Raw genomic sequence first — 24,969 nt, 5'->3', positions numbered from 1 at the left:
GTTTGGTCCTCCAGCAGCCTCAGCATTGAATCCTGCCTCCTCTCATCATGCTGCCACCACATTTGAGCTTCAGCCCTGTCTTTAGCCCACCACTTACTCTCTTCAGCCCGCCACTTACTCTCTGCAGCCCGCCACCTCTCCTCCCGGTCATTTTGTGCTTTCCTGCACTCTGACATTATTTGCCTCCACACATTCGTCTGTGCTCTGTCAGTGTGGGAGGACAGCATGAGCTCGGAGAACATTTCATCTCGAGTGCGTTTTTTTTTTCTTTCTAAGCTTCACTAGCCTCTGGGAAGGAGAAGATCCTGTGATCATTGAAACACATGCAGCTGGTGGAGAAAAAAAAAGGGACAGCGGTATTTAAAAAGACACATTTTATAAAACAGTGGCTACACTCTTTCAGGTAAACCTTGCTGTTAACATTACATACATAGCACATGTGCTTTCGTTACAAGGTCGCATTTTGCCTCCCCCCACCGCGTGGCTACCCCTTCAACCCTCCCACCTCCCTGTGGCTAACAGCGGGGAACATTTCTGTTTAGCCACAGGCAAACAGCCCAGCAGGAATGGGCTCCTCTGAGTGTCCCCTGAAGAAAAGCACTCTATTTCAACCAGGTGACCATGAATTATATCTCTCTCTCCTGAGGATAACACAGAGAGATAAAGAACGGATGTTGTTTGAACGCCAGCAAACATACACTGCAATGCTTTGTTGTACAGTGATTCCCGAGTACGTGTTACTGCCCTGGAGTGGTAAAGTGTCCTACCATGAAGGACGCAATAAAGCTGCCCTCCCCAGAAACCTTTTGCAAAGGCTTTGGGAGTACATCCAGGAGAGCCGCAAATGCCAGGGCAAAGTAATCCTTTCACATGCTTGCTTTCAAACCATGTATAGTATTTTGAAAGGTACACTCACCGGAGGTCCCTTCTCCGCCTGCTGGGTCCAGGAGGCAGTCTTGGGTGGGTTCGGGGGGTACTGGCTCCAGGTCCAGGGTGAGAAACAGTTCCTGGCTGTCGGGAAAACCGGTTTCTCCTCTTGCTTGCTGTGAGCTATCTACAACCTCCTCCTCATCATCATCTTCTTTGTCCCCAAAACCTGCTTCCATATTGCCTCCATCTCCATTGAAGGAGTCAAACAACACGGCTGGGGTAGTGGTGCCTGAACCCCTTAACATGGCATGCAGCTCATCATAGAAGCGGCATGTTTGGGGCTGTGACCCGTTCGCCTCTCTGGTTTTCTGGTAGGCTTGCCTCAGCTCCTTCAGTTTCACGCGGCACTGCTTCGGGTCCCTGTTATGGCCTGTCAAGGTTCCTCCCCCACTCTGAACTCTAGGGTACCGATGTGGGGACCTGCATGAAAAACCTCCTAAGCTTATCTTTACCAGCTTAGGTCAAAACTTCCCCAAGGTACAAAATATTACACCCGTTATCCTTGGAATGGCCGCTACCACCACCAAACTAATACTGGTTACTGGGGAAGAGCTGTTTGGACGCGTCTTTCCCCCCAAAATACTTCCCCAAAACCTTGCACCCCACTTCCTGGACAAGGTTTGGTAAAAAGCCTCACCAATTTGCCTAGGTGACTACAGACCCAGACCCTTGGATCTTAAGAACAATGAACAATCCTCCCAACACTTGCACCCCCCCTTTCCTGGGAAATGTTGGATAAAAAGCCTCACCAATTTGCATAGGTGACCACAGACCCAAACCCTTGGATCTGAGAACAATGAAAAAGCATTCAGTGTTTTACAAGAAAACTTTTAATAAAAATAGCAGTAAATAGAAATAAAGAAATCCCCCCTGTAAAATCAGGATGGTAGATATCTTACAGGGTAATTAGATTCAAAAACATAGAGAACCCCTCTAGGCAAAACCTTAAGTTACAAAAAAGATACACAGACAGAAATAGTTATTCTATTCAGCACAATTCTTTTCTCAGCCATTTAAAGAAATCATAATCTAACACATACCTAGCTAGATTACTTACTAAAAGTTCTAAGACTCCATTCCTGTTCTGTCTCTGGCAAGAGCAGCACACAGACAGACACAAACCCTTTGTTTGTCTCCCTCCTCCCAGCTTTTGAAAGTATCTTGTCTCCTCATTGGTCATTTTGGTCAGGTGCCAGCGAGGTTACCTTTAGCTTCTTAACCCTTTACAGGTGAGAGGAGCTTTCCCCTGGCCAGGAGGGATTTCAAAGGGGTTTACCCTTCCCTTTATATTTATGACACGCCCCCCAAATCTCAGCTAGGGTGAAACACTGGCTGGGATTTCTTCCTGGAGCTCTAGGAAAACAGAGTTAGTAAGACACATGCATCTCTAAATATACTACTAAGTACATAAAGACTAACAATATTTTCCACATCTCAAGGACGATTTTAACCAGTTGATTCTGGGAAACTTTCACGGGAGAGTGCATCAGCCACTTTGTTAGAAGCTCCTGAGATGTGTTGGACGTCGAAATCAAAATCTTGGAGAGCTAAACTCCACCGAAGAAGTTTTTTGTTAGTTTCCTTGACGGTGTGAAGCCACTTCAGTGCAACATGGTCGGTTTGCAGGTGGAAACGCCGTCCCCAAACATATGGGCGTAGCTTTTCCAGAGCGTAGCCAATGGCGTAACATTCTTTTTCAGTGACTGACCAGTTGCTTTCCCTCTCAGACAGTTTTTTGCTGAGAAACACTGTGTCAATGGAGTGGTATGCCCGTTCAGTCAGTCCTGGGGTGGCTGAGAACGTTGGCGCGTAGCTAGTGCACAGCTCCTGGATCTGCTGTCGCTGCATACGCCCAAGGGTCATGGAGAGGTTCACCTCTTCCACACCACCAGCACATTTCCCTTCGTAGTAAACACCTTCAGGCCACTCAGCGTCGTCTCCTCCCTGGGCTGTAAACTGACAAACCTTTAATTCTCTGGAATAAAAGGGCTTTAGAGAATTAATATGGTACACTTTAGGCTTTCGGTTGGAGGTGGGGAATGCTATGAGATAATTAACAGCTCCCAGGTGCTCCTGGACCATGAATGGCCCTTCCCACGATGCTTCCATTTTATGGGCCTGGAGCGCCTTTAAGACCATGACCTGGTCTCCTACTTTGAAGGAACGCTCTCTGGCATGTTTATCATACCAGGCTTTTTGCTCTTTTTGAGCATCCTGTAAGTTTTCTCTAGCAAGGGCTAAAGAGGTTCGGAGGGTGTTTTGTAGGTTGGCTACAAAGTCCAGAATGCTAGTTCCTGGAGAAGGTGTAAATCCCTCCCATTGCTGCTTCACCAACTGCAATGGCCCCTTAACCTCACGGCCATATACAAGTTCAAATGGGGAAAACCCTAAACTGGGATGTGGTACAGCTCTGTAGGCAAAGAGCAACTGCTGCAACACTAGGTCCCAATCATTGGAGTGCTCATTTACGAATTTACGTATCATGGCCCCCAAAGTTCCATTAAACTTCTCCACCATGCCATTTGTTTGATGGTGGTAAGGAGTGGCAACCAAGTGATTTACCCCATGAGCTTCCCAAAGGTTTTTCATAGTTCCTGCCAGGAAATTAGTCCCTGCATCTGTGAGGATGTCGGAGGGCCAACCTACCCTGGCAAAAATGTCTGCTAGTGCCTGGCAAACACTTTTAGCCCTGGTGTTGCTTAGAGCTACTGCTTCTGGCCATCGGGTGGCAAAATCCATGAAAGTCAGTATGTACTGCTTTCCTCTGGGTGTCTTTTTCGGAAAAGGACCCAGAATATCCACAGCTACTCGCTGAAATGGAACTTCAATGATGGGGAGGGGTTGTAGAGGGGCTTTGACCTGGTCTTGGGGTTTTCCCACTCTTTGGCACACCTCACAAGACTGGACATAGGTAGAAACATCCTTGCCCATTCCTTCCCAGTGGAATGACCCCCCCAAACGGTCTTTGGTCCTGTTCACCCCAGCATGGCCACTAGGGTGATCATGGGCTAAGCTCAAGAGCTTGGCCCGGTATTTAGTTGGAACTACCAACTGTCTCTGAGGATGCCAGTCTTCCTGGTGCCCACCAGAAAGAGTTTCCTTGTATAAAAGTCCTCTTTCTATAACAAACCTGGATCGATTAGAAGAGCTGAGAGGCGGTGGGTTGCTCCGTGCCGCCGTCCAAGCTCTCTGGAGGCTTTCATCTGCTTCCTGTTCGGTCTGGAACTGTTCCCTTGATGCTGGAGACATCAGTTCCTCATGGGATTGTGGACCTAGGCTTGGTCCCTCTGGAAGCGATATAGGGGATGGAGCTGTTTCTGCTGACTGTGAACCGCTCTCCGCTGGTGCACTATGTTGGGATTCAGGCTCCGGCTGAGCCTCTTGGGTCGGGTTATCGGCTGCTGCCAGTTCAGGTTCGGTGGGGCCCTCTGTTGTTGAGGTTGCAAGTACTGGATTCAGTGCTGACACGGGGTCTGGTGTTGGTTGTTCGGCTGGTTCCGGTTCTGGGACTGGTTCCGTCTGGGTCTCTGGGACTGGATCCACTACTGCTGTTGCAGACATTGGCCTGGGGTCCAGGTCCATCACCTCTGACTGGGTCCTGATAGAAGTTTCCGGAACAGAGCTAGGCCTCACGGCTTGTTTAGCCTGGCTGCGGGTGACCATTCCCACCCTCTTGGCCTGCTTCACATGATTGGCCAAGTCTTCCCCCAACAGCATGGGGATGGGATAATCATCATAGACTGCAAAAGTCCACATTCCTGACCAGCCCTTGTACTGGACAGGCAACTTGGCTGTAGGCAAATTGAAAGAGTTGGACTTGAAGGGTTGAATCGTCACTTGGATCTCTGGGTTGATTAAATTGGGGTCCACTAAGGAAGCATGGATAGCTGACACTTGTGCTCCGGTGTCCCTCCACGCGGTGACCTTCTTCCCGCCCACACTCACAGTTTCCCTCCGCTCCAAGGGTATCTGGGAGGTATCTGGGCCTGTGGACCTCTGGTGTGATTCCGGTGCAATGAACTGTAATCTGTTGGGGTTCTTGGGGCAGTTGGCCTTTACATGCCCCAGCTCGTTACATTTAAAACATCGTCCAGCTGACGGGTCACTGGGGCGAGGAGGGTTGCTGGAGAATGGGGTGGTGGGACGATAAGGGGTCTGGAGGGTTCTTTGGGAGGTAGGTGGGGCTTTGGGCGGCCCCCGGTAATAGGGTGTGGTCTGGGGTGGTCCCTTCTGGTCTCCACTCCAACTGCGACCAGTTTTCTTCTTCTCTGCCACCTCCACCCATCTGGCTCCAATCTCTCCTGCCTCGATTACAGTTTTGGGCTTCCCGTCTAGGATGTATCTTTCTATTTCCTCAGGAACACCCTCTAAGAATTGTTCCATTTGCATTAGGAAGGGCAAATTTACTGGAGATTCAACACTTGCTCCTGATATCCAGGCATCCCAATGTTTCACAATGTGGTAGGCATGTCGGGTAAATGACATGTCTGGTTTCCACCTTAGGGCTCTGAACCTCCGACGAGACTGCTCGGGTGTTATCCCCATTCTGACTCTCGCCTTGGATTTAAACAGTTCATACTTGTTCATGTGTTCTTTAGGCATTTCAGCTGCCACCTCAGCTAAGGGTCCACTGAGCTGCGGCCTCAGCTCTACCATGTATTGGTCAGTAGAGATGTTGTACCCAAGGCAGGCCCTTTCAAAGTTTTCTAAGAAGGCCTCAGTATCATCACCTGCCTTGTAGGTGGGGAACTTTCTGGGATGGGAAGTGGTACCTGGAGAAGGATTGCTAGGGTTTGTTGGTATATTCTGCTGGGCCTTTATCCTCTCCACCTCCTCCACATGCTTCCTCTCTTTTTCCTTCTCCTCCTCCACATGCTTCCTCTCTTTTTCCTTCTCCTCCTCCACATGCTTCCTCTCTTTTTCCTTCTCCTCCTCCACATGCTTCCTTGCCTCCATTTCCCTCTTGTGGGCAGCCTCCTGTACCTCCTTCTCCAGCCGCATGAGTTCTATCTGTCTTTCATGTTCCCTTTGTCTTTCCTCAGCCTGAAATTTGGCTAATTCCAGCTGTAGTCGAGCTGAGGATTTGGTCATTCTAACCTCTCTGTTTTTAACTAACTTTACACCCGAGGTTTAGAAATAAACAAACAAAACTTGGCTGTAAAATTTTGCTGTGCTGGAATAGAATACCTATTCTCTGATAGTGATTGTCAGCCTACAGAAAAAGACAATTCCCTTGTCTCTGCTCTGGGCCCAAATTAAAGCAAAAAACCTCCAACTGCTTGGAAACCTGCTTACCCAGCCCAAAGAAAAAGCAAATGGGTAGAACACACACCCCCTATTTACTTTTAGGAAGAAAAGAAAAAAAAAAACAATGGGTTGGAAGACTGTGAATTTCCCTGCAGGAGTTAAGTACCCTGCCTCCAGGCAAAAAAACCTGCAATTCACAAGATAATCCCCTTGTCTCTGCTTGGCCACAAAGCAGAGAGAAACCAAGCTGCTTTCAGTTTCAAAGCTGCTTTCTGGACTTTCTTTCCAAAGAAAAAAAAATTTCCTTTTTAAAATCTGTATTTCTAGTTCAAAAAATCTCAACTGGATCTCAAATGATTTCAGGTTAATCCCACCACTGTGCCACCATGTCAAGGTTCCTCCCCCACTCTGAACTCTAGGGTACCGATGTGGGGACCTGCATGAAAAACCTCCTAAGCTTATCTTTACCAGCTTAGGTCAAAACTTCCCCAAGGTACAAAATATTACACCCGTTATCCTTGGAATGGCCGCTACCACCACCAAACTAATACTGGTTACTGGGGAAGAGCTGTTTGGACGCGTCTTTCCCCCCAAAATACTTCCCCAAAACCTTGCACCCCACTTCCTGGACAAGGTTTGGTAAAAAGCCTCACCAATTTGCCTAGGTGACTACAGACCCAGACCCTTGGATCTTAAGAACAATGAACAATCCTCCCAACACTTGCACCCCCCCTTTCCTGGGAAATGTTGGATAAAAAGCCTCACCAATTTGCATAGGTGACCACAGACCCAAACCCTTGGATCTGAGAACAATGAAAAAGCATTCAGTGTTTTACAAGAAAACTTTTAATAAAAATAGCAGTAAATAGAAATAAAGAAATCCCCCCTGTAAAATCAGGATGGTAGATATCTTACAGGGTAATTAGATTCAAAAACATAGAGAACCCCTCTAGGCAAAACCTTAAGTTACAAAAAAGATACACAGACAGAAATAGTTATTCTATTCAGCACAATTCTTTTCTCAGCCATTTAAAGAAATCATAATCTAACACATACCTAGCTAGATTACTTACTAAAAGTTCTAAGACTCCATTCCTGTTCTGTCTCTGGCAAGAGCAGCACACAGACAGACACAAACCCTTTGTTTGTCTCCCTCCTCCCAGCTTTTGAAAGTATCTTGTCTCCTCATTGGTCATTTTGGTCAGGTGCAGCGAGGTTACCTTTAGCTTCTTAACCCTTTACAGGTGAGAGGAGCTTTCCCCTGGCCAGGAGGGATTTCAAAGGGGTTTACCCTTCCCTTTATATTTATGACATGGCCTCTGTCCTTCATGCCCTGAGAGATTTTGACAAAGGTTTTGGCATTTCGAAAACTGGAACGGAGTTCTGATTGCACGGATTCCTCTCCCCATACAGCGATCAGATCCCGTACCTCCCATTCGGTCCATGCTGGAGCTCTTTTGCGATTCTGGGACTCCATCATGGTCACCTGTGCTGATGAGCTCTGCATGGTCACCTGCAGCTTGCCATGCTGGCCAAACAGGAAATGAGATTCAAAAGTTCGCGGTTCTTTTCCTGTCTACCTGGCCAGTGCATCTGAGTTGAGAGTGCTGTCCAGAGCGGTCACAGTGGAGCACTCTGGGATAGCTCCCGGAGGCCAATACCATCGAATTGTGTCCACAGTACCCCAAATTCGAGCCGGCAAGGCCGATTTAAGCGCTAATCCACTTGTCGGGGTGGAGTAAGGAAATCGATTTTAAGAGCCCTTTAAGTCGAAATAAAGGCCTTCATTGTGTGGACGGGTGCAGGTTTACATCGATTTAACGCTGCTAAATTCGACCTCAAGTCCTAGTGTAGACCAGGGCTTAGTTTGTTGCAGGAGCGCACTCTCAAACCTCACCGTAAACCGTAGCACATAGATTTCTGTTGCAGCATGCCTGGAAGCTCACCAAATACGAGCTATTTGAGACAAAGGTGGAGCACATTCCAGAGTACTGGGGTCCTCACCAAGATTCCCCTGCCAGCAGTCCCCTCTCTTTTCTAATGAGCATCATCCAGCTGGAGTGCCTCTGGATGCAGCAGTCACAGTATTGCCTGGGAAGAGAGGTGATCCCCGTGGACCTTTAAGTCACAATCAACACCTTAAACTCCACTGGAAACCACTAAGTATCCAGTGCAGATCTCAGAGTAGTGGTGTCATGGGCTTCTAATGAGGTGCCCTGCCCAGAAAGTGAGCTGCTCCATTCTGCACTAGCTTCGGACTCCAACTGATTTTAACTGTATGCAACTGGGCAGTAAATAGCTTTTACCACTGTTTGTTGCCAGTGAGAGCTATACAGTACCTAATATAGTGCATGAAAAACGCTGCTTAGTGATGTACAGTTGTATGTGTGAGTTAACAGGGACAAAGGAATAAAGACCACTTCATTGGGCTAAATATTACTGGCCACTTGGCCAGATTTTCAAAAGAATTCAACTCCCATTTGGGCACCTAAAAGGAGCTGCCAGATTTTAAAGTGCTCAGATGCTGCCTGACAGTTTCCTTAATTGACTGTGGGTAAATGAAAGGTTTATGTAAGATACAAGGAATAAAATTATTAATAATAATGATTTAGTTCATCCTTTGCATTTGTATTGTGTCTTGCATCTCAGGGTCTCAATGTGATTAGTAACGTTAGGGACCAGATCGGGGATCCTTTAAAGTACCACTGGTTACAGGTAGCACTGAGTAGAAAAGAACCCACAAAAAAGTTAACACCTTAAAAAAATAATCTTGGTAAAATGTTACCCTTTGAAAACAAAAGAACAAGTTCTCTGATGTGGTGGACTAAGTGGCGAAGTGGCATCTCTGAATAACTGTGTGGTGGAAAAAATACTGTCCATTGGCCACGTTTTTTCTCTCTCAGATCAAAAAATGCCTGTGGGCAACATTTAAAACACTGTACTTCATTGGCTAGTCTGAAGTTACCCTCTTCCTCGTGTTCATAGTGGGGTTCCTGACATCTTACGGGAGAGTTCCAACTCCCTAAGGAACAGGTGTGCCATTCATGCCCTTCTGTGAAGACTTAACTAGATTATTTTCTGCGTTCTACTGGGTCAATGACTTGAAGCCTGGGAGACACAAATCCACTAAAGCAATTAATTTTAGTGGGATTGACTTTTATTTAACAGCTGGGGCTTAGACTTTCTGCATGAAAATGTTAAGAAGTTCAAATACATACAAGGATGCAGGAAGAAAAGTGTGTGTGTGCAGGGGAGGGAGCTGCATCAAAGGCCTGTATCAAAACATAATTATTTGACATTTGCATAAATATTTCAGTAATTGTTATACTGTAGGAGAAATACATTACAAAATTACATCAAAATTTGTAACTGGCCTCAAACCTTCACTGCTGTCCGGGTGGTAGGTGGCCTTGGATTTGCACACTGAGCTGTCACATAAAACATGTAGAAAGCCCATCAAAATTTGCTACACAGTTTATTTTTTATAATGCTACCCTGCCAAGTACTCCACATGACCTGGTAAAAATGTGACTGGCAATTTACTCTTCATAATGGAGCCAGCGCAAGGCATTACACAGCAGGAGTAACCCACAGCATGAAGTGTGGTTGTTACGTGTGAGATGGAGGTATGGCTCGGGTTGTTATTTCTGTGACTTTAAAATATATATTGTTTGCAACACGAGTATTCAAAATGATGCATAAAGGATCTTTGTTTCTTAAGGCTTAAGGGTACATGTCCTCTGGCTGCTTATTGCTTACTCCAGTGTATTTAACACTCTGCTACCCTTTATGTTGTCACATATAGGATCATGACCCTGATTAGGGAATGTGCTCTGATAGCTCATGCCTCTCAACTGTTGCAAAGAGGCCATAAGTCAGCACATCTCCCCTCCACAAGGAGCCCTTCTTGTGGTGCAGAGCTTCTGTAAATGTTCCTCTGGTGACCACTGGCATAGAGGACTGAGCTAGAAGTAATGGGTGTGGTCAGGCCTCTAGCTGTTGGCAGAGTCCCTTGGGGCTATTGGCATCTGGTGCATGTTAGAGCAACCTTTATATTATAGGTAGTAGAGAACAGAGTTGCATTTGTGTTTTGGTGCACATGGGCCTTATGCTGGGGACTAGTGCAGGAAATGGATGGGTGAGCTTCAATACCATTCTCATGAATTTTGTAAGCTCTTTCTTAATCAGATAAAAACAATGTAGATGCATTGGAGGAGTATTTATGCACAGCAGAGGAAGGAACATGTTTATTCTGGGGAAGGAGCACTTATAAATTCAAACTACTTTATCCTGCATCTGGCCACCACATAAATGCACAAGGAAGGAGGATATAAGAACTATCCCCCTTGTTCTTTTTCCCCTGTAGACCCAGGCAAAATCCCAGTCCCTCTGCTACCCTGAACAGAAGAACTGTTCTCATACCTGTGACACAAGCCATTCCATACCAGGGGCTGGAAGGACACAGGTTCATGGGCAGAGCTGTTCCATACCAAACGGCAGAACTGGTCAGCTATATGGAAATATGTATGCTGCACACCCTAAAGGGATGCCACAGTGGTTGTTCTTCTAATGCATGCCTGAGAGCTCCTAGAATCATTGTGCTTCCCACTGATCATATACATCACCCAACATAGGACTGTAACCAAAGCCTACACAACAGCTCTCTAGATTTTACTTTATGATGCACCTCATTGAGGTAACTGGCTTAAAATTGAGTAGTAAAGCAGATGTCTTTATTAGATGATTTAAAAAATTAGGTCTCAAAGCACTGGTAAAGCCCGTGTGGGTGAGGTGACCAGATGTTTCTGAGGAACCCTTACGGTATAAATTTAGGTATATCTCTAGTTCCGTCCTCCTCAAAGTGATATTGCACTCTTGATACAGCTAGCAGGAGTTATGAGGAAGTTATCTTAGCCAATAACAGAACAAATATAAATGTTTGTGTATTAACATAGTCCTGTACCCATCTAACCAATTACCCTGCAACATTATTCCCATAATATAGAAAATATAGCAAAACATCCACTGTTCGCTGTTTTATTTGGGGAGGCATTCCAGTAGCCCTTTATAGTATGTGCATATGGAGTGTGACACATTCTGTATAAGACCATACCTCTGAAACCTTCCACAATAGCTCCTAGAGCAATGTTGCTATTCATTATAAGATACTGTACATTTACATAGCAATGCTCATTCTGATTGACCCAGAGCACTTCAGAAACTATGTACTGTGCACACGGGCTCACCACAGGCTCACCACTGAAATGTAGCCTCTGCTGGGGCAGAGGCCATCAGCTAATCCACACACGTAATGCTGTTCAACAATGTGAGAAAGGAACATTTGGTCAAGAATACTGATGTAAACTCCTACTCTTACAAAAAGTGTCATGTATCTCTCATGCCCATGAAAAGCAGCGAGAACCTGAATTCTTAAGGTATTATCTGAAAAACATGCACACAGTAAACTGCATGAAACTTAATTTATCTACCTCATAAGGATGAAGGGCTGAGTCGACCTGACAGGATTAAAGCAGGCTCACTATTTTATGCCACATAAAACACTTTCTCAACATCATACAATACAAAGCTAATACCCAGACCCCTCAGGGTACCAGCACAATGTGACATCAGATAAGGCCTAGATATTTGATTTTGGTCCATTGCTGCCTTCTGATTTCCTCCATCAGGGTCTTGTGAATAGCTGTTGTTAAACAGGAAATGGAAAACATTTCATCTTGGCAATCAGCTCTGTCACATTCTTACTGAGCACCTTATAGTTTTGTGGGTTTTTTTTTTTAAACACCTCTATGAAATGTTCTGGAGATGAGTGAGGACTCAGTATGGTTTGATTTGCACTATTCATCAAGCAGAGGCAGACACAAATTTATCTTGTACAAAACAAATAACTCCTGCCAGAGATCAGATAAACTGTTGAGATTTGCACTGATTGTCAGGAATAATTTTCTGAGGGGAAAATGATTTTAGTTGCATTTATATACTCTGTGTCCTTGCTTCTCGAAAGTATTGGTGATGACACTGATAGTTTTGTGCTGAGTCTACCTGTAAGGACCTGAAGGGTTGGAACCTGGGACTATGAGGGTTCTGGGCAGCTAATTTCACCATGGGAGGCTTAGGCTAGGCTCCCACGGGAGGCCCATGCAAGTCTGGGCTTGGTTGGAAGTACCACCCAACAGGATCTTAGTTGCCCCTCACAGCCCACTGCTTGGCCAGTACCAGGAAGCCAAGCTGTCTGAGCAACCGCACAGACTGCCTGCCTGTCTCTGCTCCAGGTCCTGCTTGTGATAGACCCTAGACTCTGGCATCTAATACTGCTTTACTCAACTTTACTGTTTGATAACTGTCTGTAACCTGGCACCTAACCCCAATCTACTGGTAACCTAACCCTACCTGACTCCTGATATCAGACTATGTTTACCCTCTGGCCTGTCTTGGACTCTGATCTCCCAGTAGCTTTTCCCTGCCTGCCCCGACTCCTGCACTGACCACTAGGTCTAACTACCCAAGTCTTGGTCATGACACTGCCCGTGTGGTATTGTTTCTCTGCTTAGCAGTTCTTGGCTACAATACATCACACTTCTAGTAAGGATTGTGCGTGCTGTGTCAGATTAAGGGCCTGATCTTGCTCCCATTGGAGTCAATGGATGCCGTAGGTGCTCAACGCCTCAGCGGATTCGGCCATTTATTTAGGTGCCTAAATACAGATTTAGGTCCCTAACCTTAGGCAATTAAGTTTGAACACTTTGGCCTTTATCTCATTTGTGTCTCAGTTTATCCATCTGTAAAATGGGATAACGATTCTTACTTTACTTTTTTGAGGCAAAGTTTGTCGGAAGTTTGAACTGACATTTGCACAACTGTGCTTGAAGTATTACCTTCAGATTTGCTATGATGTTTTATCCCTTTAATGAGATAGAGTATGTTAACATAGGATTGGTTATAAATTATATGCACATCTAAAAATTATGTATAAAAAAGTTTGAAATATCATTTAAGTTTCAGTAAATGCCAGACTCATGGTTGCCCATGCAATTTTAACTATGACCCCTTTTGCATACATTTTGTACACTCACTGAGGCAGGGGTTCTGTGGAAGAAATAGTGTATGATCATGTAATTAAAAACTGTATCGTAATGCCTATATTCATGTTATGTTGAGAGGGACTGGTGAGCGTATTGATCACAAACCTCTTTGAAACTGGGTTTGAACACACTTCCAATTACAAGTTATTCACAAGCCCCCCACCTAAGACAAAAAGGGGTGCAAACCGGTAAGCATGGTGTGACCCTGGAGAAGCCTAGAGAGAGGTCTGGATCAAGGATGCTGTCTGAATGAATCTTGGCCCTATAAGCTAAGGATAATTTTGGTCCCTCTGGCATTCAGAGAAGCAAGACTTTGTACATTCCTTGTAAAATAAACAAGACTGCATCAAAGAAAATACCAGACTCCATCATCAATTTTTATGCAACTGAAACATCTTCAGGGCCCCGAACTTTGACTAGCAACTTGGGTCAAAAAGGAGTAACATGCACAAATAAAGATTGCATGAAAACCATAAAGCTGTCATTTCCTAACATGAGTATTTGATTTTGCAGCCTGGATAACTTTCCATTAATGCACAACTGTAATGGCTCCCTCAGCGTGCGTCCACAGGGGTTTGAACCCAGACTTTTCTGCAGTGTCATGTAGTCTGCTTCACATGAACTACAAGGCTAATTACATTACTTGACCAGCATGAGAGTGCTGTTATCCCAGAGTAAGAAATGGGCCACTGGTGCCATGTGTGTGATACTGAGGAAGTGAGGCTGATGATGGGGCAGCAGCTGTGCTTGGTCTCTTTTGCTCACTTGCTCACTCTCTCTGACAGGCTGTCTGCTCTCAGGGTTCCCAGTGAAGTGTGCCCTGCTACTGCTGCTTTGGTGGCATCACTTGAAGGGGAAAGGAGTCCAGGAGAGCTGGCTGTATTTCAAGGAATCCCTGTTGAGGTTACAGGGACAAACCATCCCGATGAGTCGAAAGAATAGTAAATATGGCAGGCGACCAGCTTGGCTTAATGGTGAAATCCTAGCGGATCTTAAACATAAAAAAGAAGCTTACAAGAAGTGGACATATGACCAGGGAAGAGTATAAAAATATTGCTCGGGCATGTAGGAATGATATCAGGAGGGCCAAATCGCACCTGGAGCTGCAGCTAGCCAGAGATGTTAAGAGTAACAAGAAGGGTTTCTTCAGGTATGTTGGCAACAAGAAGAAAGCCAAGGAAAGTGTGGGCCCCTTACTGAATGAGGGAGGCAACCTAGTGACAGAGGATGTGGAAAAAGCTAATGTACTCAATGATTTTTTTGCCTCTGTTTTCACTAACAAGGTCAGCTCCCAGACTGCTGCGCTGGGCATCGCAAAATGGGGAAGAGATGGCCAGCCCTCTGTGGAGATAGAGGTGGTTAGGGACTATTTAGAAAAGCTGGACGTGCACAAGTCCATGAGGCCGGACGAGTTGCATCCGAGAGTGCTGAAGGAATTGGCGGCTGTGATTGCAGAGCCATTGGCCATTATCTTTGAAAACTCGTGGCGAACCGGGGAAGTCCCGGATGACTGGAAAAAGGCTAATGTAGTGCCAATCTTTAAAAAAGGGAAGAAGGAGGATCCTGGGAACTACAGGCCAGTCAGCCTCACCTCAGTCCCTGGAAAAATCATGGAGCAGGTCCTCAAAGAATCAATCCTGAAGCACTTGCATGAGAGGAAAGTGATCAGGAACAGCCACCATGGATTCACCAAGGGAAGGTCATGCCTGACTAATCTAATTGCCTTTTATGATGAGATTACTGGTTCTGTGGATGAAGGGAAAGCAGTGGATGTATTGTTTCTTGACTTTAGCAAAGCTTTTGACACGGTCTCCCACAGTATTCTTGTCAGCAAGTTAAGGAAGTATGGGCTGGATGAATGCACTATAAGGTGGGTAGAAAGCTGGCTAGATTGTCGGGCTCAACGGGTAATGATCAATGGCTCCATGTCTAGTTGGCAGCCGGTATCAAGTGGAGTGCCCCAAGGGTCGGTCCTGGGGCCAGTTTTGTTCAATATCTTCATAAATGATCTGGAGGATGGTGTGGATTGCACTCTCAGCAAATTTGCGGATGATACTAAACTGGGAGGAGTGGTAGATACGCTGGAGGGGAGGGATAGGATACAGAAGGACCTAGACAAATTCGAGGATTGGGCCAAAAGAAATCTGATGAGGTTCAATAAGGATAAGTGCAGGGTCCTGCACTTAGGACGGAAGAACCCAATGCACAGCTACAGACTAGGGGCCGAATGGCTAGGCAGCAGTTCTGCGGAAAAGGACCTAGGGGTGACAGTGGACGAGAAGCTGGATATGAGTCAGCAGTGTGCCCTTGTTGCCAAGAAGGCCAATGGCATTTTGGGATGTATAAGTAGGGGCATAGCGAGCAGATCGAGGGACGTGATCGTTCCCCTCTATTCGACATTGGTGAGGCCCCGTCTGGAGTACTGTGTCCAGTTTTGGGCCCCACACTTCAAGAAGGATGTGGATAAATTGGAGAGAGTCCAGCGAAGGGCAACAAAAATGATTAGGGGTCTGGAACACATGAGTTATGAGGAGAGGCTGAGGGAGCTGGGATTGTTTAGCCTGCAGAAGAGAAGAATGAGGGGGGATTTGATAGCTGCTTTCAACTACCTGAAAGGGGGTTCCAAAGAGGATGGCTCTAGACTGTTTTCAATGGTAGCAGATGACAGAACGAGGAGTAATGGTCTCAAGTTGCAGTGGGGGAGGTTTAGATTGGATATTAGGAAAAACTTTTTCACTAAGAGGGTGGTGAAACACTGGAATGCGTTACCTAGGGAGGTGGTAGAATCTCCTTCCTTAGAGGTTTTTAAGGTCAGGCTTGACAAAGCCCTGGCTGGGATGATTTAACTGGGAATTGGTCCTGCTTCGAGCAGGGGGTTGGACTAGATGACCTTCTGGGGTCCCTTCCAACCCTGATATTCTATGATTCTATGATTCTATGATCAGGGGCCCAGATTTTCAGAATGTTGGCATTATTTTGGTATGCTGCCAAACTGACCAAAAAGTGATTTTTAAACATTTATAACTCAGTTCATTCTCAATGGAATTTCATGGAACAAAGAAAAGGCACTTTTCTAGCCTGGAGGTTTTTTCCCTGCTCAATTTCAAAGGCCTACTGCAAACAATGAAGGTGTCGCACCTTTTCATTAAAAAATAAGACTGTTTGATAAAAGAAGGAAATTAAATATGGGATTCCTATCAACTCTCCTGATAATGAATTCACCCCCGTCTCTTTTCCCTTCACATTTCCAGTTCACAGATATCACAAGGTTATGAGAGATCTCTGTATTCACAATTACAGTGTAAATGTAATTGAAGTACAAGGTAAAAAGGCATATTTTTGACTTTCAGAATGGCCTTTTCACCTATTTAAAAATAAGTAATTTAAAAAACAATAACACCGCCACCAAAACTCCAAGCATAGAACTGCTAAATCTTTTTAGGCAAGACCCAAAGATCTTTATTTTCACCTGGAAACTTGTATAAAGAGTCTGTCATCAGGTCCGATCTGTTGTTGGGGGTGGGGATGGGGCGTGAGGAACTTTTAACAACAGATCGGACCTGATGACTGACCCACCTCTGCCATACACATTCCTGTGTATATCCTATCTATGAGTATCTAATGTCTAGTCAGGTGTGTCAGCTGCTTGGAAGGGAATTGAGTAGGGGCTTGTCTAAACAGTGCACTTGTCATAAATATAAAGGGAAGGGTAAACCCCTTTGAAATCCCTCCTGGCCAGAGGAAAAATCCTCTCACCTGTAAAGGGTTAAAAAGCTAAAGGTAACCTCGTTGGCACCTGACCAAAATGACCAATGAGGAGACAAGATACTTTCAAAAGCTGGGAGGAGGGAGAAAAACAAAGGGTCTGGGGCTGTCTGTATGCTCCTGTTACCAGGGACAGAACAGGAATGGAGTTTTAGAACTTTTAGTAAGTAATCTAGCTAGGTATGTGTTAGATTATGATTTCTTTAAATGGCTGAGAAAAGAACTGTGCTGAATAGAATGACTATCCCTGTCTATGTGTCTTTTTTGTAACTTAAGGTTTTGCCTAGCGGGATTCTCTATGTTTTGAATCTAATTACCCTGTAAGGTATCTACCATCCTGATTTTACAGAGGTGATTCCTTTACTTCTATTAAAAGTTTTCTTGTAAGAAAACTGAATACTTTTTCATTGTTCTAAGATCCAAGGGTTTGGGTCTGTGGTCACCTATGCAAATTGGTGAGGATTTTTACCAAACCTTCCCCAGGAAGTGGGGTGCAAGGGTTGGGAGGATTTTGGGGGGAAAGACGTGTCCAAACTGTGTTTCCCAGTAAACCCAGTTAAAGTCTGGTGCTGGCAGTGGAAATTCCAAGGTCAAAGGGTAAAATTAATTTGTACCTTGGGGAAGTTTTAACCTAAGCTGGTAAAAGTAAGCTTAGGAGGTTTTCATGCAGGTCCCCACATCTGTACCCTAGAGTTCAGAGTGGGGAAGGAACCTTGACAGCACTACACTGCACCAGAGAGGTGTAAACTCTAGTGCACTCCAGGGTGTCGCATTAAGTGGTCCACTTGTACCCTGCTGGTGCACTCTAAAAGTTTGCTAGCGCACATTAATGTAGTACTGGATGACATTAACGTGCACTAGAGAATTTTTTGTGTGTCTCAGCTGTGTCCACACAAGTCAGTTTAGTGCATGACACACTAGTGTGCACTACAATTTATGCCCTTCTGCTGCAGAATAATGCACTATCTATAACAGCCCTAAGATTACTACAAGTCTGAGGAAGAACCAAGGCAGGTTTCAACTGCAGCTAAATTTATGGATGCACTGAAACTGCTGATGCAGAGAAGTTAAATAACAGAAAGGGGAATGAGGCTTTAGACCTCAATTACAGTTCTTCACTGTGCTTAATGATACGATGATGCAAATGTTTCAGAAAAGCACTCTGCGATATTAGCATTTCAAGCAACCTAAATACACTGAACTACACATTTAGTTTGGATATAATAGGATACTTGCTCTAAATCTAAACGGTTAAATCTAGTTACAGTCCTTATTGTATATTTTTTAAAGATAGGCTGACTATTAAAAACACAATAATGGATGCTTAAACAATTATGTTTTACATACATATCTTGGTTTTTGAACTTGAAATATCTTTTTAATCTAATCCTATTTAAGAATATAAAACCAATATAGTGTTGTGAAAAAGTGACCGTGTAACATACCAATTCAATTTTAAATGATTTTTTTTAGTTTATCCCAGTTTAGGGAGCTTAACTGGGAAACAAGAAAGGTCATCTTAAATCTGTATGAGACCTAATTTTGTACTTTTTTTCCTGACTCAGTAAGAATTTGCAACCACAGAGTCTTGCAGATTAGTTAATTGAACTAATTACTGAGAGCCTCTTTTACCAAACAGTTACAGAATACAAATGAAAGCAGACTCTTCATGAAAATGGTTCTTAAAGAAAAGCCCTGATCACATTATCAGTGGGGCCCTGATACAGCAGTAATACAAGTCAAGAATTCTTCATTTGCTGCGGGAGGAAATCACTGATTATAATCAGGATGCAAAACAGTACCTGTCAGTGAAATGTGTCCAGAGTTTGGTAAATGCGAAATAGTAAATACCAAAATTCCCCCTGTTCCAGGCAGAATCTAGCCCTAAAAGGCTATCTACGAATTCTGCCAGCATAAGGGATCCCTTAGCTGGCATAAAGTGACCTAGCCGGTGCCTATGCCATTTGAGCCCTGGCACAAGGGTGCTGGTGGTAGGACACAGTGTAGCTGCAATACAGCAATTCACACGATCATAGCCATAACACGATCATAGCCAGTTAGTATAAATGAAGAGTAGCTCCTAAACTGCTCTAATTTATATTGATGGACCAGGGCCAGTGCAACTATCTCATTAGTTCCTAGTGCTCCCCCTGTTGTTTGTCTTTATCTACCATTATCTCTTGTCTTATATGTAAGCTGTTAGTAAGAACTAAGGATTCCAGGTGCTATGGTAATACAAATAAATAATAATAGCAGTTAATAGTAAATGCACCACGACAATTAAAGTGGCCTAACTTGTTCCCCCTTTCTCATACAACAAACATATCTTTGCACAGGAGAGAATCTGAAGAATAATATCATTGCCTTGTAGTACTGTGGACACCTGTTTTAAGCAACTTGAAGCTATTTATCATTCCAGAAGCAACCTGTGTTAATGTGTAATAGAGATGAACAGAGTGAAATATGTGTAAAACAAGGTGCTGTACTTTGTCATTATGCAGGAATTGTGCAAAAGGTACATGAGGGAATTCAAATAGCGTGGGAACTTCTTTGTGCTGGTGAAAACTGCATATGTCTAATTCACAAATAAAGCTTCCCGGTGTTCCACTGAGACACAGACTTCAATCTAAATTGATGTTCTGAATCCAATTAATAATCTTTTTCAAATGCCATGCAAAATTTTAGAGAATGCCATTGCTATTCAGTAATACATTTACATTGTTTCAATGTGCTAAATGAATCAAAGGTGGTGGGTTAGATTTCCATATGTTCATGGTTCATTAGCACAGGGAGAATGGGCTCACCATTATTTTATTTTAGTTTATTTTATTTTAACTATTCTTCATCAAAGGATAACTATTGAAATACCCAGCTTTCCCAGCTATTCCCAACATACCTATCCTTTCCATTTAGGTGAGTTAGGTGTTCCCTGTAGAAAGTAAGAAAGAGACACTGTACATGAGAGGCATTCTCAGTGTGCTCATTTCATAGCACATGCATGTTTGCATGCATGCATGCACACTCACATGTACACACTAGAAATATTAGTCCAGTTTCTCAGCTTATGACAACTGATGAAATTCGACTGACTTCAGTGAAGCTAGGCTGAATTGTACCAGCTGAGAATCTTGCCCACGGTCTGAACTCGAGCTGGGTGGGAAATGGTTTTCCCATCTTGTGAACGTTTTTGAGATTTTGAAAAAAATCCCATTCTGTACTGGAATGAAAGTGAGACCTTTTGAAAATTATCAAAAAAAAAAAAAAAAACCCAAAGAGAGGACGAGAGTCACCCTAGAACCACCAGTGAACCGGTGGTTAGGGCACTCCTGTGGGATGTGAGAGACCTAAATTCAAGTCCTAGCTCTGCCTGGTTCAGACCAAGGTCTTAAATGTGGGTGTCCTATATCTCAGATAAATGCTCCCCTCACCTTTTCATTTTGCATCCTGGGCTGAAAAACCTTCCCCAACAAAAGCTTTATCAATAGTGGAATGTTCCCATGAAAACGGTTTTGGTTTAAACTAATTGTCATTTTCTGACAAAAAGATGGTTTGTTTGAAAAATTCCCACCTAGCTGCAGTCTGAATTTACCCACCTCCTGGAGTTACATTTAACTTAAATCACAACAAACACAAGACTCAATCAGTGCTTCCTTCTGTTCCTATGGTTTTTCTTTTCATGCCTTGGCCCTTAGTTCTGCCATGAAAGCAACTCTTGTCCCATTTACAGTCAGGAGTTGAAGCTAATGAGACCCACTTAATTTGGTTGCCGGGGTGAGTCAACAGAAGGGCTGTGTATCTCTAGGCACCTGACAACCTGTCAAGGAAAAACATTTTAAAAGCCAGCTGTGCTGGTTACTTACCTACTAAAATTCAGGCCACATTTGTTTGTGAGGAATACACCTCTCTGTGGTGAGTGCACTTCTCAGCATTTTAAAATTTCTTTTTTGTGGTTTAAAAACCTTCCCCCCACCCCTTCAATTTTTCTGATCCAACCACATAAAAAAATTCACACTTCTTTACACTGAGCAAAGACCACAGAGTTAATCTAAATAATACAGCCAAGGGTAACAGTGCTGGCTGGGATTTTTAAAGAAGTCAGAGGGATTTAATAGCTGAATTCTCATTGAAAGTCAATGGGAGTTGGTACTTAATTCCCTCAGCCTCTTTAAATATCCTACCTGCTCGTAAGAAATAAGAGTACATATAATTCCTTCCTGTGGACCAAAAGTCTAAGCTTTCTGGATGTGACCATGCAAAGTTACCCCTTCCATGGATTTCTTTTAATGAAATATTCTTTGAAATGAGAGACTCTCTTTTAAATTGTGTGGTACGACAGATCTGGGAAGAAGTAAATCTGTGTCTTTATTGAGGCAGGGTGTTTCAGGGTTAAGGTACAGGAGATTTGGGTTCTGTTCCTGGCTCTGCCAATGAGCTGCTGTGTGGCTTTGGACAAACCACTCATGCACTGATTTTCCCATCTGTAAATATACTATAAAATATAAAACTAAAATATAAATATTAAAACTAAATATAAAATATAAAACTATAAAATATCTGCATCTTTAGGCACCTAAATACCATTAAAATCTGGTCCAGAATTACTAAGTGATAGAGACAACAATAATCATCATTCATTCCCAGGGAAGGCGAATGTGACTACTCCTATTTTACTGATTTTCCCATCTGTAAAATAGGAGTAGTCACATTCACCTTCCCTGGGAATGAATGATGATTATTGTTGTCTCTATCACTTAGTAATTCTGGATCAGATTTTAATGGTATTTAGGTGCCTAAAGATGCAGATATTTTATAGTCCCTTCTTATCTTTTTGCCTTTTCATGTTCAATTAGGGGAAAAGGGGTCACCATGCTAAATACTTCAAAAGGTGTAAAATATTCTCAATATAAATACTGTCCACAGCAGGTCCATAACTAAGTACAGATCAAATGAATGTACTTCCTATACAGATATGTCATCCCATAGTCCACACAGTCATATTTTTATTTACTTGTGTTGTGTTGTGTTACATGTTGGCAATGCCTCAGGCAGTATTGTAGGTAATTTGTATTCATAGGTTACAATTTAAAAACTGTCTTCTGGTAATTTTAAATGCTTCTTTTTAGAAATACAAACCTCCAAGAAACACACAGAAAAAGGAATGTGAGGGGAGGAGGTGTAAGGAAAAACATAAGAATGGCCAGACTGGGTCAGACCAAAGGTCCATCTAGGGAGGAAAAACCTTAGAAGATTTCTATTTAGCCTTTACTGTATTACAGTGGGGGAGAACTAAATTCTCAGTGTGTGCACAAAACAACATAAGAAAAATAGCCAGTTGAAAGGCAGTCAGTGGGGGAAATGTAAACAACTTTGCCAAGGGGAAAAGACCAAATGGCACCCCAGGCAAGGAGCATCTTCGGCACTTCTCCCCCCATTTGTTAAACTTTTGAATACCTTATTTTTTTTTATTGCAAAAAAATTTATTTATTTTATTTATTTATTTTATTCATTTTTGTAGCCTATTTCACGTCTTTGATGCACAATTTGCATGCATGATTTATCCCTGTCATTTAAGAGATTCTACAAAGGTCCAGAACATTCTAGGAGGTTAGTGAAAAATGAATCCACATACAGAATACCTGACGCATTTTATTTCAAACATTCTATTTTCCCTTTTGTCGCTAACAACAAAAACAGCACCCCAAGCCCAGCACCCAGGCAATCGCCTTGGGTTGCCTGCCCCTAAATCTGGCCCTTCCCCCAAGTTACACTCATGGAGAGTTTCCTTCACACGTGAAGCTCTCACCCATCACTTCCACAAAACTGACTTATTGTTTCCTAGGAGAGTGCCTCTTTGGGATCAGGATCCATTGCAGAGGAAACAGCTGGGAATGGGTGGCCCAACTTTGGCTATGGACATCTTTCTACCTGCCTTGTAGGTTGCTAAGAGAAAATGATACAACATCAGGGTTTATTATCTGTCCTGTGAAGGTGGGATCCTCCTGCTAAAGGGGACTTCCAGTGCAGATATGAACTTGGAGTTTCCCAGGTGCCTCCACTCCAATAGAGATGCACTGCTATGGAGGAGGGTTATGGGGCGAGAGCTCTGCAGAAGAACAGTATCCCACTGATTCCTTGGGATCCATGAGGTTTGGAGGTAGTTCCAGCAGTCTGTTTCTAGGGGGGAAAGCAGGAAGTGGGGCAGGATTCCCAAAATGATGAGAGGGGATCTTTACTACGGAAACTTTTTGGAGACCTACTGAATTTGCAGGATTTAATGTGAGAGGTGTTGACCCAGCCCTTTGTGCTGACCTGTTGAGAACAGTGTGTGTGTTGAGCTGCTAACATTTCTCATTTCTTGCCTCACTTGGGTGTTGCCCATGGCTACCCACTGGAGTACAATATATAGCTTTGTAGAAACATTGTTGATAGTTTTTTTAACATTGAAAAGTATAGCATTGCACTGGCTGATGTATAAGAAAATAACCTAATGAAATTTCCCTGAAGGGTTAGCAATATTTAGAGGTATGTAACATTTGTTAAGCCATTTCTGCCCTGTTATCTCCATCACATGCACTCTTTGACAGTACAATCCCAGATAGACAGCATCTGCACAGCTTGTCAATTTCCTGAAGATCATTAATACATAAAAATGCAGGTCCTTAGTATAAATTATGCAAGCTCTATATTAGCCTAGTATGGTACTTAAAAAACAAAAAACCCAAGATCCATTAGAAACTACTTTAGGTTTTTCATAAGGCTCCTTAATGTCCCACACTAAATAAAATATGAATCTCAGTGGGCTGCAGTGTAATAATGGGGACAGGGAATTGAAATAAAAATAGTGAAAAAGAATTCTGTTCAGTTCTTACTGTAATGTGTTTGAGGAATTCATCATGGTAAGGTCATTCAAGAGAAATGAGCTAAAAAGGTAGGAACAGATCCTCAGCTGATATAAACCGGTGTAACCCCATTTGTCACAGTTATACTGATTTACTCCAGCTCAGGATCTGGCTGATTGTATTCTTAATTCAAGAGGGAAGAATTTAAAGAGAGCAAAAATAATTTTCAAAGCTAGGCAGCTACTCACCCAGTGGAGAATCTGCAAAGGTAAATACCCTTGGCTATCGACTATAGCATAATATCAGCAAAAAGAAAGAATATAGAAAAATTAGGAATATTACTAGGCTAGTTGAAATTTAATTTTATTAACGTTTTAATCAATTTTCATTTCGGTAAATAAAAAGTGAGATTTAAAACTGCTATGGTAGAAAAGAAGGTTGAATGGTAGGAGTGAAATGAGGGGACTCAGCATTTAATGTTTCAGACTTTCTGCCAATTTTAAATTAAACAATTTTACAATGAAAAGAATCTTTAAATCTTGACTTTAGGGTTCAATGGTGGGATACTAGGCCAGACCCTCAGCTGCTGTAAATTGCCTTAGTTCCACTGAAGTTAGTGCTCAGACATGCTGATTTATACTAGATGAGGATCTGGTCCCTTGTCTTTTCTCATCATATTGAGATTAAATAAATGTCTTTCAGCTTAATTCATATAGTGTTTTGAAAGTTTACAATGTGCAGTTCTGTCTCTGTGAATTAATATTTTAATGCAAAAACCACAGGCCTTCTGAATTTTAGAAGAGAAGATGCTACTGTACCGTTCTACATTTATCTTGGCTTCATATTTATATGTGGCCTGACTAACATCTTGAAGATCATATCTAGTAAAAAATAAAACCAACAGGTTAAAATATTTAAAGGATTCCTCAATATTTTACTACCTCTCAATAGTAAAACCATGTTCTTTTCTCAGAACAAAAGCCTGAAAAACAAACTCCTGTCGGGAAACAAGCTTTGTGGTATTCATGCAGAAGAGGTGAGTAGAGTTTCTTACTGTTCTAATCCTAACACACGCAGAGAGACAGAAA

The 24,969-nt window shown here is 43.2% G+C and overlaps 1 protein-coding gene across 5 annotated transcripts in view; it reads left to right on the top strand.

Annotated features, from left to right (window-relative positions):
* LUZP2 (leucine zipper protein 2) overlaps window positions 1-24,969 on the top strand; it is a 339,015-nt gene that overhangs the window by 199,497 nt on the left and 114,549 nt on the right. For 4 of the 5 annotated variants that reach the window (XM_048853683.2, XM_048853679.2, XM_048853686.2 and 1 more), the window contains exon 6: window positions 24,855-24,917. The exons of the other annotated variant lie outside the window; for it this stretch is intronic. In XM_048853683.2, coding sequence (XP_048709640.1) covers window positions 24,855-24,917 — 63 coding nt within the window. The remainder of the gene's footprint in view (window positions 1-24,854; window positions 24,918-24,969) is intronic. 5 annotated transcript variants of the gene reach the window in all.

This window comes from Caretta caretta, chromosome 6, assembly GCF_965140235.1.
Source record: "Caretta caretta isolate rCarCar2 chromosome 6, rCarCar1.hap1, whole genome shotgun sequence".
Lineage (NCBI taxonomy): Eukaryota > Metazoa > Chordata > Testudines > Cheloniidae > Caretta > Caretta caretta.
This window is presented reverse-complemented; position numbering and strand designations above follow the sequence as displayed.